This window comes from Papaver somniferum, chromosome 7 (genome assembly GCF_003573695.1).
Source record: "Papaver somniferum cultivar HN1 chromosome 7, ASM357369v1, whole genome shotgun sequence".
Taxonomy (NCBI): Eukaryota; Viridiplantae; Streptophyta; class Magnoliopsida; order Ranunculales; family Papaveraceae; genus Papaver; species Papaver somniferum.
Window position 1 is genome coordinate 23,558,132 of NC_039364.1, and position 17,715 is coordinate 23,575,846.

The window sequence follows — 17,715 nt, forward strand, 5'->3', positions numbered from 1 at the left end:
AATATTCAGTCATTTCTTTCATCCAAAATTTTCATCTTGGATCCCAACCATTGTAAAAGTTCTTGATCAATAGCTAATCCTTTGAACTGGTCATCATCAAAGTATTGAAATTCGACATGTTTTTTCAGTAAGTTTAACTTAGGTTTTCTTCTTACCTTTTCAGAGAAATCATAAATTCATGACGTTGTTTTAGTTTATTATCATCAGGTACTTGTTGATACCGTCAAATGATGTTATGAACTTGATCAAGGACATCATCTAACCATTCTCTACTTCAACCGACCATTCATCTTTCCTGAATCCATATACGATCATGAAGGCTGGCACATCATATGGTACTGTATTTACCAACCATCTTTTCTCTTTTGATAAACTTTTGTCCTTGGGAATGAGTTTTGTATATATTCAGCTTTTCACGTCCCATCCTGAATGATCCTGCAAATCATCAAAATAGTAAACTTCGATTACTTACGATGAGACATGGTCACGTTATTATAGCTAACTAGTAATCTCTAGCTTTGACACAAAAGATATTATAATCTTTAACATCTCATGCACAGTAGTAAACCTTCTATTTACTGCTTTCCTTGATGCACAAACAAGAACAAGTATTCTCGCGCCCACTACTACTGAATTAGGAATTTATTGCTTTTCCGCTTTCATATAATATTTCATATGTTCATTATTTAATTAAGGTAAGATTTACATTTAAAAGTAAAAAACAAACTAGTCTTTCTCTTTGCGCAACGACGTTTTTCTCCTTCTCCTCTCTCTTAATATTTTAATTTTTACAACATTCTTATCTTGGTTTATTATTTTCTTTTGAAATGAGAATAATCATCTTTCGTCTCTTGTTTGTGTGTAAATTACTTTGTTTGGAAGATTTGAATGAAAGAAAGAAAAACAATCTTAATTACTCAACTATGCTCGTTTTAACGCTTAATAATACTGAAAAAGTAGGGGTCTAACAATCACACCCAATATTTCGTTCAGGCAATCTGTATGGACTAACTTCAATATATTTCCAAGAGAATCAACTAGACAATCAAACTCAATCAAGGAAAATACATCCAAGAGTTATATCTCTATTTCTCAAATTAATCTGCAATCGAACGGATAAAAATCTGTGAGCCTGATCAATAAGAGAAATAACTTGAACGGTACCAAAGACCAATGTTCAAGTGTCAATCAATTTATATCAACAACCAAAGGTTGGATTATCTAATTGATTGAACTACACACAACCTGTGATATTTCAATTATATAAAAATATAATGCGAAAAAGAAATAACACAGACACCAGAAATTTTGTTAATGAGGAAAACGCAAATGCAGAAAAACTCCGGGACCTAATCCAGATTTGACCACCACACTGTATTAAGCCACTATAGACTCTAGCCTACTACAAGTTAACTTCAGACTGGAATTTAGTTGAGCCCTAACCAATCTCACACTGATCAAGGTACAGTCGCATTCCTTACGCCTCTGAATCCCAGCTGGACTCTGCGCACTTGATTCCCTTAGCTGATCTCACCCACAACTAAGAGTTGCTACGACCCAAAGTCGAAAACTTGAACAAATCTGTCTCACACAGAAAAACCTATTGAATAGATAAATCTGTCTCCCGTACTTTATGTTCCGTCTTTTGATAAATCAAGGTGAACAGGAAATTGATACTCCGGACGAAGAACAACCTAGTAATATCAATCATCTCACAATAATATTAATCGTATGGTAGCGAAACAAGATATTGTGGAATCACAAACGATGAGACGAATATGTTTGTGACTACTTTTTATCTTACCTATCGGAGATTGAATCTCGAGCAAATCTTAGAGAAGATAGTACTCAATATGATAAAGCAAAGTAAGATCAGAACACACAACTACAGAGAAGATAGTCTGGTCCGGCTTCAGAATCCCAATGAAGTCTTCAAGTCGTTAACCTGATAATGGTTTTAGAAAAACCTAGGTTAAAGGAGAATCGACTCTAGCCGCAACTAGTATCACACATGAGGTGTGGGGATTAGGTTTCCCAGTTGCTAGAGTTCTCCCTTATATAGTCTTCAAATCAGGATTTGCAATCAATGTTACCTTGGTAACAAAACATTCAATATTCACCGTTAGATGAAAAACTGATTAGATTCAAGCTAATATCTTTCAACCATTAAATTTAACTTAGATTGTTATACACAAATGAAATATGTCTTCATCTAGATATAGGTAACCGTACCCAAACATGTACACTTGGTTGGCTGAATAATAGTTAACCGAAGTTAGCCATATGAACACTTTCATATTAACCTTATTCATCTTTATCACAATTAGTTCAAATGACTCAAATGAAACTAGTTATGGAGTTGTTCAATTGTTTATATTCTCATAGAAGTATACAAGACACAATTGAAGCAAAATAAATTTTGATTCACTCGAATCAATTCAATAACATTATAGCCACGGTTTGCAAAAGATTGCATTCCTTATTATATAAATGTATTTGTTCATGAACAAACCGATTTTAGAACTTAACCCACTGAAGTATGCAAACGGGTACGCGTACCTAAGTAGCCGAACTTGGTCTGGGTTCGCCAGTATGCGAACGAGTACGCATACTGTCGTACATGACCAAACTTAGTTGAATTCCCGGACTTGAACTGTTAAGCCGGTACGCATACTAGTATGCATACTAAGTTCCCGGACTTCAACTATCAAATCAGTACGTATACGGGTATGCATACTATGGTTCCCGGACTTGGAATAACTTGCAATAGTTAGCATACAAATACGCATACTGTGTTATATCCAGTCATGGTTAATTGTTCTAAACTCCATGTTAATCATTGAAACATTCTTAGAAGACGGGAATAGCTGTCTCACAGTAACTATTAGTTTCAAAGCAATTTTCAAGTGATCAATAAGTCAATACGAAACATTCCGAGTTTACAATAACTAACTATCTCACACAAATCATGTAAGATGTTACCAGACGATTTTCACATGATCATCTTTTGACTTTCGTCAATAATAAAATATGAATTTGGTTAACGTAAACTTACCAACACATATTTCGAGAAATATGTAAGTGAGTTAAACTTAGCTCGAAATATCAAATGTGTATAAATTAAAGTCTATATTGCTATACGACTTTTGTCTCAATATGAGATAGAAGAGAAATAGACTTCTGAGTGATAGATGAGTTGAAGTCTTCTTATACCTTTTGTTGATGAAGTTCCACAAGCTCCCCTTAGTAGTTCTTCGTCTTTAATCGATGAACGACGCATACTGTGCTATATCCAATCAATGGTTAATTTTTCTAAACTCCATGTTAATCATTGAAACATTCTTAGAAGACGGGAATAACTGTCTCGCACAAACTATTAGCTTCAAAGCAATTTTCAACTGATCAATAAATCAATACGAAATATTTCGAGTCTACATCAAATGACTGTCTCACACAAATCATGTAAGATGTTACCATGCGATTTTCACATGATCATCTTTTGAATTTCGTCAAGAATAAAAGATGAACTTGGTTAAAGAGAAAACTTACCAACACATATTTCGAGAAATATGTAAGTGAGTTAAACACAACTAGAAATATCAAATGTGTATAAACTAAAGTTAATGTCTATACGAATTTTGTCTCAATAGGAGATAGAATAGAAGTAGACTTCTCAGTGATAAATGAGTTCAAGTCTCCTTATACCTTTTGTTGATGAAGTTCCACAAGATCCCCTTAGTAGTTCTTCGTCTTTAATCGATGAACGACGCATACTATGCTATATCCAATCATGTTTAATTGTTCTAAACTCTATGTTAATCATTGAAACATTCTTAGAAGACGGAATATCTGTCCCTCACAAACTATTAGCTTCAAAGCAATTTTCAAGTGATTAATAAATCAATACGAAACATTCTGATTCTACATCAAATGACTGTCTCACACAAATCATGTAAGATGTTACTAGGCGATTTTCACACGATCATCTTTTGACTTTCGTGAAGAATAAAATATAAACTTGGTTAAAGCGAAAACTTACCAACACATATTTCGAGAAATAAATAAGTGAGTTAAACTCAGCTCGAAATATCAAATGTGTATAAATTAAAGTCTATATAGTTATACGAATTTTGTCTCAATAGGAGATAAAATAGAAATAGACTTCTGAGTGATAGATGAGTTCAAGTCTTCTTATACCTTTTGTTGATGAAGTTCCACAATCTCCGCTTAGCAGCTCTTCGTCTTTAATCGATGAACGACGCATACTGTGCTATATCCAATCAATGGTTAATTGTTTAAAACTCCTTGTTAATCATTGAAACATTCTTAGAAGACGGGAATAGCTGTCTCACACAAACTATTAGCTTCAAAGCAATTTTCAAGTGATCAATACGAAACATTCCGATTCTACATCAAATGACTGTCTGACACAAATCATGTAAGATGTTACTTGGCGATTTTCACATGATCATCTTTTGACTTTCGTCAAGAATAAAATATGAACTTGGTTAAAGCAAAAACTTACCAACACATATTTCGAGAAATAAGTAAGTGAGTTAAACTCAGCTTGAAATATCAAATGTGTATAAATTAAAGTCTATATAGCTATACGACTTTTGTCTCAATAGGAGATATAATAGAAATATATTTCTGAGAGATAGATGAGTTCAAGTCTTCTTATACCTTTTTTTGATGAAGTTCCACAAGCTCCCCTTAGTAGCTCTTCGTCTTTAATCGATAAACGACGCATACTGTGCTATATCCAATCAATGGTTAATTGTTTAAAACTCCAAATTAATCATTGAAACATTCTTAGAAGACGGGAATAACTGTCTCACACAAACTATTAGCTTCAAAGCAATTTTCAAGTGATCAATAAATCAATACGAAACATTCCGAGTCTACATCAAATGACTGTCTCACACAAATCATGTAAGATGTTACCATGCGATTTTCACATGATTATATTTTGAATTTCGTCAAGAATAAAATATGAACTTGGTTAAAGCGAAAACTTACCAACACATATTTCGAGAAATATGTAAGTGAGTTCAAATCAACTCGAAATATCAAATGTTTATAAATTAAAGTCTATCTAGCTATACGAATTTTGTCTCAATAGGATATAGAATAGAAATAGATTTCTGAGTGATAAATGAGTTCAAGTCTCCTTATACCTTTTGTTGATGAAGTTCCACAAGCTCTCCTTAGTAGTTCTTCGTCTTTAACCGATGAACGACGCATACTATGTTATATCCAGTCATGGTTAATTGTTCTAAACTCCATGTTAATCATTGAAACATTCTTAGAAGACGGAATAGCTGTCCCACACAAACTATTAGCTTCAAAGTAATTTTCAAGTGATTAATAAATCAATACGAAACATTCTGAGTCTACATCAAATGACTGTCTCACACAAATCATGTAAGATGTTACCAGGCGATTTTCACATGATCATCTTTTGACTTTCGTCAAGAATAAAAGATGAACTTGGTTAAAGCGAAAACTTACCAACACATATTTCGAGAAATATGTAAGTGAGTTAAACTCAGCTCGAAATATCAAATGTGTAAAAATTAAAGTCTATATAGTTATATGACTTTTGTCTCAATAGGAGATAGAATAGAAATAGACTTCTGAGTGATTGATGAGTTCAAGTCTCCTTATACCTTTTGTTGATGAAGTTCCACAAGCTCCCCTTAGTAGTTCTTCGTCTTTAATCGATGAACGACGCATACCGTGCTATATCCAATCAATGGTTAATTGTTCTAAACTCCATGTTAATCATTGAAACATTCTTAGAAGATGGGAATAGATGTCTCACACAAACTATTAGCTTCAAAGCGATTTTCAAGTGATCAATAAATCAATACGAAACATTCCGAGTCTACATCAAATGACCGTCTCACACTAATCATGTAAGATGTTACCAGGCGATTTTCACATGATCATCTTTTTACTTTCATCAAGAATAAAGTATGAACTTGGTTAAAACGAAAACTTACCAACACATATTTCGAGAAATATGTAAGTGAGTTAAACTCAGCTCGAAAAATCAAATGTGTATAAATTAATGTTTATATATCTATACGACTTTTTTCTCAATAAGAGATAGAATAAAAATAGACTTCTGAGTGATAAATGAGTTCAAGTCTCCTTATACCTTTTGTTGATGAAGTTCCACAAGCTCCCCTTAGTAGTTCTTCGTCTTTAATCGATGAACGACGCATACTGTGCTATATCCAGTCATGGTTAATTGTTCTAAACTCCATGTTAATCATTGAAACATTCTTAGAAGACATGAATAGCTGTCTCATACAAACTATTAGCTTCAAAGCAATTTTCAAGTGATCAATAAATCAATACGAAATATTTCGAGTCTACATCAAATGACTGTCTCACACAAATCATGTAAGATGTTACTTGGCGATTTTCACATGATCATCTTTTGACTTTCGTCAAGAATAAAATATGAACTTGGTTAAAGCGAAATCTTACCAACACATATTTTTAGAAATATGTGAGTGAGTTAAACTCAGCTCGAAATATCAAATGTGTATAAATTAAAGTTTATATAGCTATACGACTTTTGTCTCAATAGGAGATAGAATAGAAATAGACTTCTGAGTGATAGATGAGTTCAAGTCTACTTATACCTTTTGTTGATGAAGTTCCACAAGCTCCCCTTATTAGTTCTTCGTCTTCAATCGATGAACGCCGTGAAGTCTAATCCTCCACTACACATTCTATCCTAATCCGAGACATGGCTTTAAGTAGACTAGAAATCAAGACTTATAGTTTTGGCAACTAAACTTGAAAAACAAGCTTGAGATACCAATGCTTGCGAGTTCGACCGAGCAGTGCTCTAACAAGTATTGTTGCAGCAAAGAAAATGAATTTGAGAAATGTCTTTCATTTTAATTAATAGTTAGTATTTCTAAAAATTAGCTGCCGAGAATAAAAAGAAAAATAGAGAAAAATATATGATTGAGATAGTATTGGGTCAGATTATCGGTTCAGTGAATCAAATCCTTCCTTACCCGTATCCAGAACTCTATCTTCTTGACTATGCTGAAGGAATAGTTGAATTTCATTCTCTTTTGATATAATTGAAGCAATTGGATCTCTTTTCCCTGATTGAGAAGTTCTAATTGTTTTATATTTGTAATAACTCGAAATAAGAATAGACTTGACACACCTGATGTACAAATTTTATGACAGAAAGAAATTAACTATGAAAAAAATACGATAATTGTAGTTGTGATAAGAAGAGAGGTCAATATTGTCACAAAAGTGAAGGCAACATGGACAACAGAAGGTTTCAAAAATTAAAGGAGGATCCCTCGCACATTTATTCTTACATTATCTCACACATTAGACGTCATTTTTTAGAATAAAAACCAAACATTAACTTATTTGAAGCTAATATTTTGAGGATATATTCCTCTTACAAAGCTCTGGGTTCCTGCCGAACATGAACGAATTTCCAAACGTGTAACACCACTATCTACTATTCTCAAATTGAGGCGTTGAAAGCCAACCGATTTAACCCTTGAAATTAGTTTTTTTAACAGGGAAAGAGATTGTATTGATTTGAGAAGATTACATATTTTTCGTATCTGGCTGAAGTAGATTACCTACCCAGCTTGGCCATTCCAAAAACCAAACAAAACTACCGGCTTGTGTTCTAGCAAATTTTGGGCCAGAGTCTGCTTGTGTCCAAACAACCCTTGAAATTAAGATTGGTAGATTAATAGCTTTAGCATTTCGGAATTCGCTCATTTTTTGTAGGAACGTAGAGCTTTGTAAGAGAAACACATTCCCAAAATATTATATAAAAATCCTTTATTGTTTATTTTTTCCCCACGAAAATGACATCCAAAATATGGGATAGTGTAAGAATAAAAGTGTGAAGACCCGAGGATCATCCTATAGGAAAAAAAAAAAGAAGTCCAAATTATCATTCTTTTGCGACTATTTCTTTTTTCTTTGGAGGAAAAGATGAGAAGATTTTTTCTCTCCCCTAATATGTTTCTAAAATGATCTTTTTCGCCACATGATAACCTTCCTTTTTTTCATAGTGGAAACAGTGCTTTTCAGGTCACTAGTCGATTTCATTAATACTTCGTAATAGTGTACATCTTTTCAAGACTAAATTGCCTCGAAGCCTCCAACGGACTCATACAAGGGCAAATGAAATTACATATTACAGTCATGTTCACTAGATTTTGCTGTGTGAAAACAACGTCAGTGCAGGCATTTTTCAGGGATTGGGATACGAACAAACAAGATGAAAAACAAGTGCTAACGTCAAAGTGACGGAGCACACATTCTCCGTATATATAGTGGAAGCTTGACTTTTTTCTCAGTGGGTTTGAGATTCCTTTTGATTGCCACTGTAGAAAATGCGTACAAACAGTAACTCTGCTAGTGATAATAGTCATTCTCATGCATGATCACCCTCTGAGCAAATAGTTGTGCAGCTTACTTGTTTATAGGGCCGGGTGGTCTTTAAAATCTTAGCCATTCATCGCGTCAATTCTCTCTCGCTATCCCTCTCTACACATCTCTTCCTAGTCCCTACACGCTTTATGCACCTCGTCATATATAAGTGTTCCAGGTTATGTCATTTTGATTATACTCTCCATACGAGGAATCTGAGCTGAAACAACCATGGAGGAAAAAAATGCAGTCATTACGGCTACAGCAAAAGAAACTCAAGTCAATTACAAAGGAATCAAAACCATGCCCTTCATAATAGGTCAGTATATATATATATATATATATATATATTTTAAAGAGAACAACAAAAGAAGAAATGAAGATATTTCTTATTCTTCACCTAGTGACTGATCTGGATTCTGCTTATAAAATCTGCAGGGAATGAGGCCTTCGAGAAACTTGGAGCATGGGGTACGACATCAAACCTCATTGTTTATTTCACTACAGTTTTCAATATGAAGCGAGTCAATGCTGCTATACTTATCGATGCCTACAAAGGAACTAGCTTTGTCACGCCGTTAGTCGGAGGTTTCCTTGCTGACGCTTACTTTGGACGTTACATGACCCTTGGATTTGCGTCACTAGCTTCTTTCTTGGTAGCCAACTTAACCATTTCTGTATAAATTATGTGGAGAGTTTATGTTCAGTTATGATGTTGATAAAACTATTATTTGCCCGTCAGTGGAGACTGATTATAATTTATTCTCTTGTACTGCAAAGGGGATGATTCTCTTAATGTTGACAGCAGCAATTTCTAAACTGCATCCTCCAAATTGTGGAACGCAGAAGAACGAGTTATGTGTGCAAGCTACTACACCACAATGGACTTTTATGGCTTGCGCATTAGGATTCTTAGTGATTGGTGCTGGTGGGATTAGGCCATGTAACATGGCATTTGGAGCTGATCAGTTCAATCCAAAAACTGATACTGGCAAGAGGTCAATTATCAGCTTCATCAATTGGTATTTCTTTGTCCTGTCCTCTTGTACCTTGATTTCGCTGACCGTCATCATTTACGTGCAATCTAATGTGAGCTGGACTGTGGGATTAGCTCTTCCCCCTTGTCTAATGTTGATAGCTTGCATTCTCTATTTTATGGGCTCAACAATCTATGTGAAAGTAAAACCAGAAGGGAGTCCTTTTACAAGGTTCATTCAGGTTATAGTGGCTGCCACAAGAAAACGATGTTTGGCACAACTCGATAACCCAGAAATCGCTCTCTTCAACTATATTGACCCAAATTCTATCAACTCCAAGCTTCAGCGCACTGATCAGTTTAGGTAATAATTCATATCATCTCACCGCACCTTGGCTTAGAATACTGGAGTCCGTTTTAAGGAATAAAGAATCACTGTAACATATCATTTGTATCTAATAATAATTTTCTTTGGTGACGGTGGTAGCAGAATCTTTGATAAGGCAGCAATTATAAGTGATGTGGATCAGATTAAAGCCGATGGAACCTCTGCGAACCCGTGGAGACTTTGCAGCATGCAACAAGTGGAAGAGTTGAAATGTCTTATAAGAGTTCTTCCTATATGGGTTTCAAGTGCCATTTTCCATATCACAGTAACTCAACAGCATTCATATGCAGTATACCAAGCTCTCCAATCAGATAGGCACCTCGGCACAAAAAATTTCCAGGTGCCAGCAGCATCTTACATTGTCTTCTCCTGGCTCACCATTGTCATTTGGATCCCTATTTATGATCGCCTCATTGTCCCGCCACTTAGAAAACTAACAGGTCAAGAAGGTGGTATAACACTCCTTCAAAAAATGGGTATTGGAACTTTCATATCTATAATCACAATGTTCGTCTCTGCATTAGTAGAACAACGTCGAAGGAATTTCGCTCTTACTTATCCAACGCTGGGTATTGCCAAAGGCGGAGGTGCCGTATCATCAATGTCTGCACACTGGCTAATCCTTCAGCTCTCAATTAATGGTCTATCCGAAGCATTTAATCATATCGGCCAGCTTGAATTTTACTATAACCAGTTCCCCGAGAACATGAGAAGTGTCGCAGTGTCCTTTTTCTTTCTTGGCTTCGCAGTGGGGAGTTACATTAGCAGTTTCATGGTTTCCATAGTTCATCGAACAACTGAAGGAAACATAACTGGGAATTGGTTGCCAGAAGATCTAAACAAAGGGAGATTAGACTACTTTTATTACATGATTACTGTGATGAATATAGTGAATTTTGGTTATTTCTTGGTATGTGCTAGATGGTATAGGTACAAGGGTAGTGGAACTGCAACCAAAGAGGCAGCTAGCAAGAACATAAAAGACGCTGAAAAACCTCCACCAAAGGGTATAGATTTGTAAGGTGTAACGAGAGTGTAAGAGAGATGTATGTGAGGTGTAATAAAACAGTGTTCTCCTTTTCAACTTCCATAACCCTCCCTGATCTAATAATTCATTGTGCTTAAATGAAATCCATGATATCGTATCGATGAATAGATTAATTCCCAATTCAATTCAGCCCATGTAACGTACTCCACTACTTGCATGCATGAGTTCTCCTTAACTTCACCTCTTCAGCCTATATAAATAGAATCCACCTTACTCGTACCTTCATTCACCTCTCTATCTCTCTGACTCTCTGCACCTGCGTATACAATGGCTTCAGCTTATTTCACTTCTTCAAAGTTTTTATTTGGACTGACAATGTTGATTGCAGTAACACTGGCTGCAATGCGCAATACCGGCACAGCAAGACCTTTGGTGCATGTTCCGGAAGGATCACCAATATCCTTGGCTGCTCGACTACAATCGACCGGGTCATACTCAGAATGTTGGGACTCCTTAATGGAGCTTCAAGCATGTACTGGAGAGGTTATACTATTCTTTCTTAATGGTGAGACACATTTAGGTAACAATTGTTGTCGAGCCATTCATGTAATCCAGCACAGCTGCTGGCCTGCTATGCTTGGGTCACTAGGTTTTACTCAAGAGGAAGGGGATATACTACGTGGATACTGTGATGCCGCTGCCAATGTTGATGACGATGTTGTACGTTCACCATCTCCACCTTCTATAGTGCCTATCATGAAGGGGGAATGATTTGAATCCTCGATTACTCTCTTTAGTAGTATGTCTTAGTGTTTGCAATCTGGATGTTTTATGTATCTTGCTTGCGTTATAATAAAATGGGTTTTACCTGGTTCAGGTTTCTAATTGACTAGTTTAAATATATTTCTTAGAGTAATAATGCAAATTCTACGCGAGGATACTAAAGCAAAATTGTTAAAATAAGAACCCGTACCAACAACATTCACACAACACAATAGCTGACATTAGACAGCCAACAACCTCAAGCTACTATTGACAGACTTCATTCCCTGATCATTGACAGTAACATTAACTCCTAAACTTAGCTGGTGTCTTCTTGACTTCCATATCCCATTCGAATACCTTATGTTCATTGTCAAATGGACTCGAAATACGGCCGCACTTCCATTTGAAACCTTCATTTTCGCATCCTCCCAAGGTACCCCAGAAGTTTGAATCATCTCAGTAAGATGCTTTGTATGACTATGTTGTTGATAAAATTGTGGAATAGATGTATTTCCAATTGGTAAAGTTAAGATCTTACCATAATAATACATAGTCATGTTAAGCTTATCGTAGTAAATACTCTTCTCATTGTTTCGATTCCAGAAACTGAGCTCCAGTGATATGGCTGTGGAATTCGGGTCATTTGAAGCTTTATCGAGGGCAGGAATGTAAAAAATTTCGAGTGAACATCGAGGTCTAAGCTGTATAGTAAACCACATGATTAGAAAATACAAAGATACAGAGACTGTAATTGCTATGAACAATTTGAAAAAGAATACACGTCTAGTACTATTGGAATTTGCAGGAGCTTGAGCAGTCTTAGCAGTTGGCATGATGAGTTTTTAAGTGGAGATATCAGAGGAATTCTGCTTATAAATACCCCTTAAGAGAAGAATACCGAATACAAAACTAAAAGATCATCGGATAGCAGGAATCCGAGTCATCAAATATAATGAGTTTCACGCCTAGTGTGTAGCCGTCAGCATTCAACTTAAGTTTCAGATATGGTTGTTTACACCAAACTGCTAGCACTACCATTGCCGACCAACTTTAACTTGCACTCTTTAAAGTTTCAATAATACATGACCCAGTTCGCAAGCATTATTTAAGATCATATGAAAAGTTTCTTGAGACCAGCAAATGGTCCCAGTAGTTCACTGGAAAGTACATAACTTATACAATTAAAGTGAACGGATTCATTAGGAATCCATGAGAAAAAAGTTCTAGCACATTGTCATTGCTCCGGATGCTGCGACTAAGCTATGATATTAGATCCTCAAAACAGTGCAAACAACATTTACAAACGAAAAATGAAAGCGAAAGAAAAACTCATCAAATTTCAATACCAACCTGAACTAAACCCATATAAAGGAACCATTTTGAAGTAACAAAAAGTTAAATATGATACATTGTTTTAGTTCAATGAAGCTCTGCCATTCCAGTACAATGTCTTCAGATACTGGTTCATAGACATAAGCTTCAAACAGAGCACATTACAACCAAATTGCCAATGCCATTTGGTAAAATTAAGCTCTTACCATGTTAATGGTACGATGCCATATTAAGGTTATGGTAGTGAATAATCTTGTCACTTTCCAGAAACTGAGCTCCAATGACATGGCTGTGGAGTTCGGGTCATTCGAAGCTTTATTGAGCCAGGAATGTGAGAGTGAACAATGAGGTCTAAGACTCTAAGCTATATTGTGATAATCCATATATGATTTGGAAATATAAAGCTACAGAGAATGTAGTAGTCTTAGCAGTAAACAGCATGATGAGTTTTTAAGGGGAGATGAAGAGGAATTCTACCATTGTCAACCAACTTAACTTTCATTTGCTGGAGCCTGCTGAAAGCATGTTCTTTTATCAGCTCATAAAAGTTTCAGTCCCTAAAGTCGAAGCATGTTCTTTTGTCGAAGTTATGCACTTCCACTTTACACTCCTGAAAAGTTTCAGACCCTAAAGCATGTTATCTTTTTCCTTAGTGAACAAAGGCTTTTGGAATACATGATAAAAACAAGTTCACCAGTGAACAACTGCTCTTGCACAACTAATTCCCCTACAAAAGAGATGCAAGTTCTCATTGATTTAAACGATGCAGATAAGCTATGGTAGAACATCACTGTAAACAAAATTTACAAACGAAATTGAAAGAGAAAGAAAAACTCATCAAAACCAAATTATGATACCAACAACCTCAACCCAACCATAAAAAGGAACCCATTTGAATTAACAAAAAGTTAAATCTAATACATTGTTTTGTTCAGTGAAGCTCTGCCATTCCAGTACAATGTCCTGCTTCAGATACTGGTTCATAAGCGCGAAACATAGCACATTACAACCAAATGCAAGACCAAAGTGGACCATGACTGATAAACGCAAACAACTATCAAGAATACAGAATTGTAACTAGTCACCACCTAGTGAAACCTGCTTCAAACAAATTGAATTACTCCCATTTCCCTGTTTGAATGAATGTAGACGAAATTCATTCTTCATACATGACTATAACCTGTCCTCTCTGAACTACCGACAACAGATAACAATCCACCTCCACCACCGCCATAACCACCATCTTGCTCATCATCTAGATACAAATCATCTGTAACCCTAAAAGCCGAATGCAACACAACCAATCCTACTCCAATCGCAAGCGAAACAACAACATTCAACCACACATGAGTCAAAATTAGAGCACAAATCGTCACAACACTCAACACCACCAGTATCACACGATCATCAAAACTCCAATTATAAACAACCATTGGTTCATCTCTAAAGAAGTAAAGAAACAACCAACCAACAAAAACAACCAAGAACACAATCATCGAAACTGGATGCCATAACAGACTCAAGAAAAGTATACCTAATATGATCATAGTATAATTAACTCGAAAGTAATTCAGATTTCTTTTGATTCGAGTGAAATTAATAGCTCTGTCGAAAGATTTTAGATCTGCAAGTTCTTTCCATGGTTTGCGAGTTGCGTAGATTGATCTACCTCTTTCTTTAGCCCTTGAGATGAATTCCATGCCTGATTCTGATGTTGATGGTGTTGATATCGGAATCGTTCCGTAGTAACCAGTATGTGATGTAGATTTAGACATCGCGGAAACCAAAAAAATTTGAAAACCTAATTCGAGATCTCTGCGCAGGATGAAAGAAGATGAAAGGGAATGCGGTGGAGGTGAATATGAAACTGAGGCCCAACTTGCTGTTTTGTTTTTATTCTTTTGTCGAACTGATGACTAGTCAATGAGCAAACATAGAGTCAAGATCATGGTTTGCCGTGCCAGTATCAACATGGATCTATGTTTTTGGTGGGTTTGTCCGTAGAATTCATGATTTCAAGGAATTTATAATTTCATGGGATTACAATTTTTGGGATTCATCTAAATCCCCCGTATGTTTGGTAACTCAGTTAAAATTTCTAAAATTCATAAAATTATGTTGTTTTTAAGTACATATATTGTTTGGTATTACCCACAGAGTCTTAAAATTGCATAGATATGAAATTTAGAGTTAAAAAAAATGGGTCCATAAATCCCTTGATAAGTTTCCCAGCAAATCTTAGGGGGAGGGGTCAGATTCCATATGGAGGATTTGCTGGAAAACTGATTCCCATGGAAAACGTGATTCCAGGAATTTGGACAACCAAACGTAAGGAAAACGTAATTCCACCAAATCCTCTGGACCCTTAAATCCCACTTTTGAAATTATACATCCAAACCCACCATTATATCAGCACGTATCGACCTGATATGGACCAAAATCAATTTATTTTATCTTTTACGCGTAAAAGGCAAAAATTAATAAATAAAAAAAAGGACGGAACGCAATAACTAAAGAAATGAAAAAATTGCGAAAAGAAACTAAAAATAAATAACCACAAAATTGGCAATCTTCTTAAATAAGCGGAACATGTTAATTTTCTAAGGAGCTTATTTAGAGAATGATGTTAAAAAATCTTTGAACTAGTGGATCTCTTAAAGATTAGAAATTTTACATTCTCTCTGAGTGTGTCAACAATCTTATTTTGTCTTGAAACGTTTTCTTATTGCGTTGATCTCGGATAAACTACCAAATTGCCGATGGAATGAAGTTCATATCTTCCATTTCTTAGTCATATGGAATCCTGACCAATTCACTTCATCTTGAAGCTAGAAAGAGACAAGACAAATAACTTCATACCGAAAGAATAAGTGTGAGTTAGGCTTATTATTTATACTGCACATGATATATACATTCACCATAATGGCATGATGCAAATTATTTAATGTAGTCCTAATGGGATGATACAATCATTTACCACAAAATCCTTACTTTTTCATGATTCCAAATCCCAAGCCTTTTCTAGCTGACATGCTAGAAGAAATATGAAATAGAATTTTTTCATTTGCCTTTAAGTTTTTGTTGAATGGCAAACCTCCATAAATCCATTTAGCATGAAGTGCTTTATTTAAAAACCTCAACTCCTTAATATCAAGAAATAAAACATTTGAGGGTTAGATAAAAAAGGAGCTCTTCCAATCGACGATAAAATCGTAGTCGACTCGGTGATCATAATTCGTCAATTTCCTTGTAAATTTTCTTATGACGTTGTTGAACTGAATAATAAGGGTTTGATTATTAACTTTAAAGGAGGGAAAAGTTGGTGTTCAAGTGCAGAAGAAGCCGAGTCCAGAGCCTGTCGAGAAGCAACAAAAAGGGTTCAAGGACGCAGAGATGAAAGATTAGTCTTTCTCAATGATAATCAAAATGTACTTGAAAGCTATTTTGCTATAAGCTTTAGATTTCAAAAAAATTCTTGCTAGTTCTTCTTTCATATATATTCGGAGATCATATATTAGTCTTGAGGACAATCTAGCTAAGTTTTAAATAGATATGCGGATATGCATGTCGATTATAGATGTTGAGATAAGTCTAGAAAAGAGGCTTGGTTAAGCATTCTATATATTCTATCCTCTAGTTTTATAATATTTCCTTTTATAAAAAAAGGAAAATAAAAAAGAGCGCTCCTTAATACCAACACCATCTATTTCTTTAGGTAAGCAAGCTTTATTCCGACCCATCCCACTGCTCTTCTGTTAGAATTAAATGATCCTCATAAAAATCACCTCATTATCATTTGCTTTTGTTTCTCAGCAGAGATAGAAAGTGAAAAATAAGGACAAGGTTTTAGCACCGGTCTACCCTACATGTACTCAAACTTATAACAGACCATTACTAACAAATAATTATAACAAACCATTGAAAGTGAAACAAACCAATCCTAGACTGAAATTTCTCTCTAGGATCTTGGGCATTTGCTCAAACTGATAGATTTCAAAAACACATATGAGTAATTTGAAGGAATAAAACATGAGTGCTTTGCAAATCCAAAACAAAATTGAGGATTTAACATTACTTTTGCATTAAAAATTTCACTAATTAACAGATCTTATTTCACCAAACATAAAATATGATAAAGTATAAACCCATAAGAGATTAGATAAATTAGAATAACCATAAAATAACAAAATTACCGATTTTTAAAAATGAGTTTCTTACCGATCCTTCAATAATCGTCAACAGTTGAATTATTCAATATATTCAACTCAATCGAAGTAAATTCATATGTTGGGAGGCTAAGTAGCACATGCTTAATTGATACGATATATACCATATCTTTTGTTTATTTTTAATCTCAAAATTTATTTCACTGGTATATCCAACTAACGACTCATAACTGTAAATTAACAACATTGTTTACGAGATAAACGAAAAAATAAATAAATCAAAATACACGTATAAATTACAATTTATCAGTGGATAAATGTTAAAGATAAAAAATTCATAGATGTATAGCATTCATCATCATCACCGGATAGGCGTATAATATCGTATCAATATCAGTGGGTTCTGATATCACACGACACCTGATACGACAATCCATAGTTGAGATGGAAAACTAGTTTGGATACAATTTATAGGTCATGGACCTTTTTCGCTTTTTCACAAAATAATATTTTCAGACGCATAAAATGTTTTTTTTGGGTAATTTTTTTCTACTTTTTTTTATTAAATATATACATATGAATATTTCATGTAGAAAAATAAAAAGAGTTTATGGATAGCTTTTTGGCAACCTAGCAACAAGATGGCCTTCGACATCTT

General features: G+C 34.9%; 4 protein-coding genes across 5 annotated transcripts; 2 read left to right on the top strand and 2 right to left on the bottom strand.

The window, feature by feature from the left end:
• Nucleotides 1–8,650: 8,650 nt before the first annotated feature.
• LOC113296709 (protein NRT1/ PTR FAMILY 2.11-like) lies at nt 8,651–10,979 on the top strand. 2 transcript variants are annotated; one of them, XM_026545027.1, is made up of 4 exons: nt 8,651–8,761; nt 8,881–9,098; nt 9,223–9,782; nt 9,909–10,979. In XM_026545027.1, exons 1-4 carry the CDS (start codon nt 8,674–8,676, stop codon nt 10,825–10,827), a joined length of 1,785 nt encoding a protein of 594 aa, XP_026400812.1. In that variant the 5' UTR covers nt 8,651–8,673; the 3' UTR covers nt 10,828–10,979. The 2 variants fall into 2 exon arrangements, with proteins under 2 accessions (XP_026400812.1, XP_026400813.1); XM_026545028.1 differs by having other exon boundaries at nt 9,289–9,782.
• A 75-nt stretch (nt 10,980–11,054) lies between these two features.
• On the top strand, nt 11,055–11,583 carry LOC113296711 (egg cell-secreted protein 1.4-like). The gene has a single exon (XM_026545030.1). It carries the CDS (start codon nt 11,122–11,124, stop codon nt 11,563–11,565), a length of 444 nt encoding a protein of 147 aa, XP_026400815.1. The 5' UTR covers nt 11,055–11,121; the 3' UTR covers nt 11,566–11,583.
• Nucleotides 11,584–11,689: 106 nt separating this feature from the next.
• On the bottom strand, nt 11,690–12,627 carry LOC113296710 (protein NDR1-like). The gene has a single exon (XM_026545029.1). The coding sequence runs from the start codon at nt 12,390–12,392 to the stop codon at nt 11,799–11,801; it is 594 nt and encodes a 197-aa protein (XP_026400814.1). The 5' UTR covers nt 12,393–12,627; the 3' UTR covers nt 11,690–11,798.
• A 1,058-nt stretch (nt 12,628–13,685) lies between these two features.
• On the bottom strand, nt 13,686–14,781 carry LOC113296712 (PRA1 family protein F2-like). Its single transcript, XM_026545031.1, has one exon. It carries the CDS (start codon nt 14,664–14,666, stop codon nt 14,055–14,057), a length of 612 nt encoding a protein of 203 aa, XP_026400816.1. The 5' UTR covers nt 14,667–14,781; the 3' UTR covers nt 13,686–14,054.
• Nucleotides 14,782–17,715: the final 2,934 nt, after the last annotated feature.

Bases quoted from the DNA above. Each gene is read 5' to 3' on its own strand.
- LOC113296709 (XM_026545027.1), top strand. From the start codon at position 8,674: ATGGAGGAAAAAAATGCAGTCATTACGGCTACAGCAAAAGAAACTCAA. The intron at 8,762-8,880 runs GTCAGTATATAT...TAAAATCTGCAG, and splicing joins AACCATGCCCTTCATAATAG to GGAATGAGGCCTTCGAGAAA. The intron at 9,099-9,222 runs GTAGCCAACTTA...TGTACTGCAAAG, and splicing joins CGTCACTAGCTTCTTTCTTG to GGGATGATTCTCTTAATGTT.
- LOC113296711 (XM_026545030.1), top strand. From the start codon at position 11,122: ATGGCTTCAGCTTATTTCACTTCTTCAAAGTTTTTATTTGGACTGACA.
- LOC113296710 (XM_026545029.1), bottom strand. From the start codon at position 12,392: ATGCCAACTGCTAAGACTGCTCAAGCTCCTGCAAATTCCAATAGTACT.
- LOC113296712 (XM_026545031.1), bottom strand. From the start codon at position 14,666: ATGTCTAAATCTACATCACATACTGGTTACTACGGAACGATTCCGATA.